This window comes from Choloepus didactylus, chromosome 7 (genome assembly GCF_015220235.1).
Source record: "Choloepus didactylus isolate mChoDid1 chromosome 7, mChoDid1.pri, whole genome shotgun sequence".
Taxonomy (NCBI): Eukaryota; Metazoa; Chordata; class Mammalia; order Pilosa; family Megalonychidae; genus Choloepus; species Choloepus didactylus.
The window spans coordinates 122,266,608-122,272,349 of NC_051313.1; the positions used below are offsets into that span (position 1 = coordinate 122,266,608).

The window sequence follows — 5,742 nt, forward strand, 5'->3', positions numbered from 1 at the left end:
GAGCAGTTTAATAGTTGTTTTTCTGGGTGAACTCCTCACACTACATTCCTGAAATCTTCCCTTTCTTACAGTATTTGTATTCTCTTCTCATTCCCTCTCCTCCACCAGAATAGAATTTACTATCTTAAACACAAAGACCTATTTGGACCTGGTTTCTCAAAATGAATTGTATTGGATTCCAAATTGCCAGGCAATTTGTACTATCCAGGGATGACATTGAAATGATAACAATAAAAATGTAACACAATTTTATATTATAGATATTCAGTATGAGAATTTTGCAATTTTCATTTCATTTTATAAATTCAGGGCCAGCTGAATGTGTTCACACTTACTATAAACTTTTTCTGTTTAAAAGCATCAAATGAAAACCTCCTTGAATTCTACAGGGACTTTTTATTATTTATGAGGACTGAATTTTTTTTAAATTCAGTTTTATTGATATATATTTACATAGCGTACAGTCATCCATGGTGTATAATCAACTGTTCATAGTTGTGCATTCATCACCCCAATCTATTTTTGAACATTTTCTTTACAGCAGAAAGAATCAGAATCAGAATAAAAAATAAAAATAAAAAAAGAACACCCAAACCACCCTCCCCATCCCACACTATTTTTCATTTAGGTTTTGTCCCCATTTTTCTACTCATCCATCCACACACTGGATAAAGGGAGTGCGATCCACAGGGTTTTCACAATCACACTGTCACCCATTGTAAGCTACATTGTTATACAATCATCTTCAAGAGTCAAGGCTACTGGGTTGGAGTTTGGTAGTTTCAGGTATTTACTTCTAGCTATTCCAATATATTAAAACCTTAAAAGTGTTATCTATATAGTGCATATGAATGTCCACCAGAGTGGCCTCTCGACTCCATTTGAAATCTCTCAGCCATCTGCAGTGACTTTTTTGAAAAAATAATCTGTGCAGGCATGGTATTGGAAAATTGCTGTATACTGTTACAAATTGTCACCCAAGTTTTTGCTAAAATGTACTAACTGTTTATGAGAAGTATCTTTAATGAAGATGGATAAAATTGGGTTTGGGGAGAAAATAGACGTTTATTGGCATAGGTCCTTCTTCCATCCCTGTCCATGCTGGTCTGTTTATCAAATGTGTTAAACTTGATATGCTAATTGTAGAATTTTCTCTCTATCTCTCATTCTTCCTCTCAATACCCAAAATAAATATTTGTAAGTCAGATATCTTGTTTCTTTTTAAAATTGAATCCACATATTAAACTGTTTTCCCAATATTCAAGCAATATCTGCTTCCATTTTCAAGTGTTAGGATGAGGATTAGATCTAAATTTAGGGGTGGGGTTAGTGTTAAAATTATAAAGTCTGGAGCCAGACTTTCTGGAATCATATCCCATCTCTCTACTTGAATAGCTATGTGTATCTTGATAAATTACTTATCTCTCTCTGGCTTAAATCATTCATTTATGACAGTGGAATAATAATAATAAATCCTACCTGGAAGTGTTATTTTTTTTTTTTTCATTTATGGTAAATTTTTTTAAAAAAATTCATTTTATTGAGATATATTCACATACCATGCAGTCATACAAAACAAATTGTACATTCGATTGTTCACAGTACCATTACATAGTTGTGCATTCATCACCAAAATCAATCCCTGACACCTTCATTACCACACACACACAAATAACAAGAATAATAATTAAAGTAAAAAAGAGCAATTAAAGTATAAAAGAACACGGGGTGCCTTTGTTTGTTTGTTTGTTTTTTTCCTTCCCCCATTTTTCTACTCATCCATCCATAAACTAGACAAAGGGGAGTGTGGTCCTTATGGCTTCCTGGAAGTGTTATTGAGAAGGAAAAATGAGATACCTTTAGAAAAAGTTTTTAACACTTTGCCTTACATATGTTAACTCTAATTGATATTAGCTCTTTATTATTACAATTATTGCTACTGATCTATTAAATAATTATGATTCAACCATTGCAATAAAAAAACATTTTTTGGCCCTATTTCCCAAATAGAATTGATATTTCCCATATTGCTTGTACTCTATAATTAACTGTCTCACTCATATTTAATAAAAGTCCTATAATCACTGTTAGTCACAAGATTAGTATCTCTTTAGTATTTAATATACTCAATCCAATGTAATAACTCAAATTACTGAACTTCATGCAAAGTTAAGCTTCTCTCCACATCCAATTCAACTCTATTTCAGGGTGGAAATCTGCAGAAAGTGTAGGGGCCATTTTCACACTTTCTGTATTTACCAGCTACACAATTCTATGCATTCTTCCAATTTTCTAGGTTGCTTCTGGTTTCTCTGGGGTTGAAGTGAGGGAGGCAGGTGATGAGACAGCAAGAATGGTCATGTTGAACTAGCAGAGTGACTTGTTTTGGCAACTTTCCCTTGGCTATGTCAGATGTATGGAGCCAAGTCTATCTTTCTTCGACCCATTTATGAGCCACTTGGAGATACCCCAAAACTGAGTACTTCTTTGTTAGCTGCCTTGAAATATTGAATGTATTTCTCTAGAGTTTGTGAATAATACAAGAAAATTTACTATCTCCACCTTTATTCAACATTGGCCTACAGTTCCCAGGCAGCACCAAAATACTAGAAGAAATAAAAGTCTTAAAAATTGTAAAGGGAAAAATGAAAACCTTTATTCACAGATAACATGATGTGTACATAAAAATTCAACAGAATCTATTAAAGATATGCTAGAATTTATAAGTAAAATGAGCGAGATCACTGTATATAAGATCAATATATAAAACCAATTGTGTTTCTAAATACTAGACACAGCAATTTTAACAATTAAATTTAAAAATACAATTTACAATAACACCAAATACGTCAAATGCATAGAAATAAATCTAATAAGAGATGTGTAAAACCATTACATGGAAAACCATATATCATATTTGAGAGAATTTTTGAAAATCTAAATAAATGCAGGAAAGTACCCTGTTCATGGATTAAAAGATGCATTCTTTTAAAGAAGACATTTCTCCTCTATTTGATCTGTAGATTCAATGTAATTCCAATAAAAATCTTAGCAAGTATTTTCTGGAAATTAAAAACTGATTCTAAAACTTACATGGATATTCAAAAGACCTAGAGTAGCCCAGAAACTCTGCAAGAGCACAATTAGAAAACTTAGGTCAGAAGATATAAAAACCACTGTAAAGCTACAGTAATTAATAGAGTTTTATACTGTAAGTGTGAGTATAGATTAACTGAACATATTTAAGGCTCTCGCACATACACAGTCACCTAATTTATGACAAAAACACCACCATAATTCAATATGAAAAAGATATTTCTCATTTAATGTTGCTGGTTCAGTTGGGTAACTATGTGAATAAAATGAACACTGATCTCTACCTTACACAATGTACAAAGCTTGTTTTCCAATGGATTATAGAACTAAATGTGAAAGGTGAAATAATAAAGCTTTCAGAATATTTTATTGGTATTGTTTTAAAATTTCTTGTTATACTTCAAGATTTAAAAAAATTTTGGTTTATTTTATAGTTTCAGTATGATATAACTACACATGGATTCATCTTATTTATGCTGATCAATTTTTACTGTGACTTTATTAATTCTGGAAAAACCCTTAGAAATTATTTCTCTGAATATTGACTAACTCATTCTCTCAAAGAATGGACAAAGAAATCAATATATCTTTCTGGAACTATCATTAGATAAATATTGAACCCTCTTTTTCTATCTTTTGTGATTCCCAATCTGTTTTCCATGTATTTTTAAAAAATCACTTCATTTCTTAATGCTCATTTTGTGGGAAATCCTTTGACTTACCTTTTAGTTCACTTATTCTATCATTCCTTGTGTTTTATCTCCTGCTTAATCTATCCATGAGTTTTAAATTTCAAATATTATACATTATATTTATGTATTTTTTGCTTAATTTTCAAATATGCCTTTTTTACTAGAGTATTAGTCTTTTCATATTGTTTATATGTCTTCTTTTATTCATTTTAAGAGTTAAAAACCTGTATTTCAAAGTCTCTATCGGATTGTTGTATTATTTAAAAATCACACCACGTGGGTGTCATTGTAATCCATTACATCTGAAGAGACAATATAAATAACATAATGAGACTTTTCCAGAGTGACCTCTGTATATTACTAATTGGAGCCCTAAGAGGTTAATAAACCTTAGTGGACCCCTTAATTGCCAGAAGAGCTTGAGATCCAGGTGGCTCTCCACAATGCTTGGATACTATATAATACTCAAACTCATGTGCAACTCAGGAAAAAATGAGGGAGGAATCTCAAATTGACTGGGTTTTCCATCACCCTGATAGAAATAATCCAGGAAAGGAAATTAAGTTGAATTCTTTGAAATTACAGAAACTTGCCTTTTTTCCACAGCTGGTTTTATTATGTGAGATTTGAATCTACTGTATTTATGAGAGTAATTTGATGTAACTCTATGTTTCAGTGTTTTTATTGCTCAGAGACAATCCATTCAGATGAGGACTTTCCCTATAATGAATTCTTTTTTAGCTATAATTTCTTGGTTGATTGTGTTATATTTTTGAATTTGCCTCCCAACCAGGAATTAATAGTTGTGCCTCAGGAAAAGAGGTGGACACTCCTTTTAAAAACGTTTTTTAGAGCTGCCTTCATGGCTTTGTTTCTCAAGCTATAGATCACTGGATTGAGTATTGGTGGCACAACAGCATAAAAAATAGTGAGCAAAAAGTCTAATGCAGTTGAAGAGTCAGAAGGTGGCTTCAGAAACTCAAAGACACTAGTAGAGAGAAATAATGTAACAACAGATAGGTGGGGCAGGCAAGTAGAAAAGGCCTTGGCTCTGCTTTCAGCAGATGGGATCTTCAGGACAGTAGAGAAAATACGTGTGTAGGAGAGACCAATAGAGATGAAACAAAGGAAGGCCACCAAGGACAGGAAGCCAGTGACCCCCAGCTCACTGATATACTCATTGGAACAGGAGAGTTTCAGGAGCTGGGGTACACCACAGAAGAACTGGTGAATGATATTAGTACCACAGAAGTGGATGGAGAAAGTAGCTGCGGTATGCATGACTCCAGAGATGACCCCACTGATCCAGACTGCTAAAACTCCGTGAACACAGGTAGTGACATCCATGATGATTTCGTAGCGCAGTGGAAGGCAGATGGCCACGTAGCGATCATAGGACATGACTGTGAGCATGGCCATCTCAGCAGAACCACAGAGAGTGTATGCAAAACACTGCAATATGCATTCCCAGAGGGAAATATTGCCATTATGCATGAAAGAGTTGTAAAGGAATCTTGGTACAGTCACAGAAATATAGCACAGATCCAAAAAGGAGAGATGTTTCAGGAAGAAATACATAGGTGATGAGAGACTATGATCTTTAGAAGTTGCAGTGATAATGAGAATATTGCCAGTTAAAGCCACTAGGTATAAGACTAAGAACAGAGAAGCATGTAAGATTTCTAGCTCAGGCTTGCCGGAAAACCCCATGAGGAGAAATGAACTAATTATAGTGAAATTAGCCATCTTCCTTCTCAGTTTCCAAGAATGATGCTGCCTGAAATACAGGATGGCAACCAATAGAAAGAAATTTTCATTAAGCCACTTAATGAAGTTAAGGCATGAAGTCAGGATCATCACTTCATCATTAACCTAGCATAAGTGTGAATTAGCTTGGTTTAGTGATCATTATATTAAGGAATTTTAAATGATTTAGCCTCAGTGATAAGGGAGA

General features: G+C 33.6%; 1 protein-coding gene across 1 annotated transcript; it reads right to left on the reverse strand.

The window, feature by feature from the left end:
• Positions 1–4,598: 4,598 nt before the first annotated feature.
• LOC119540734 (olfactory receptor 14J1-like) lies at positions 4,599–5,534 on the reverse strand. The gene has a single exon (XM_037844700.1). The coding sequence runs from the start codon at positions 5,532–5,534 to the stop codon at positions 4,599–4,601; it is 936 nt and encodes a 311-aa protein (XP_037700628.1).
• Positions 5,535–5,742: the final 208 nt, after the last annotated feature.

What these genes read in the sequence shown, in the direction of transcription:
- LOC119540734 (XM_037844700.1), bottom strand. Translation starts at nt 5,534, where the DNA reads ATGGCTAATTTCACTATAATTAGTTCATTTCTCCTCATGGGGTTTTCC.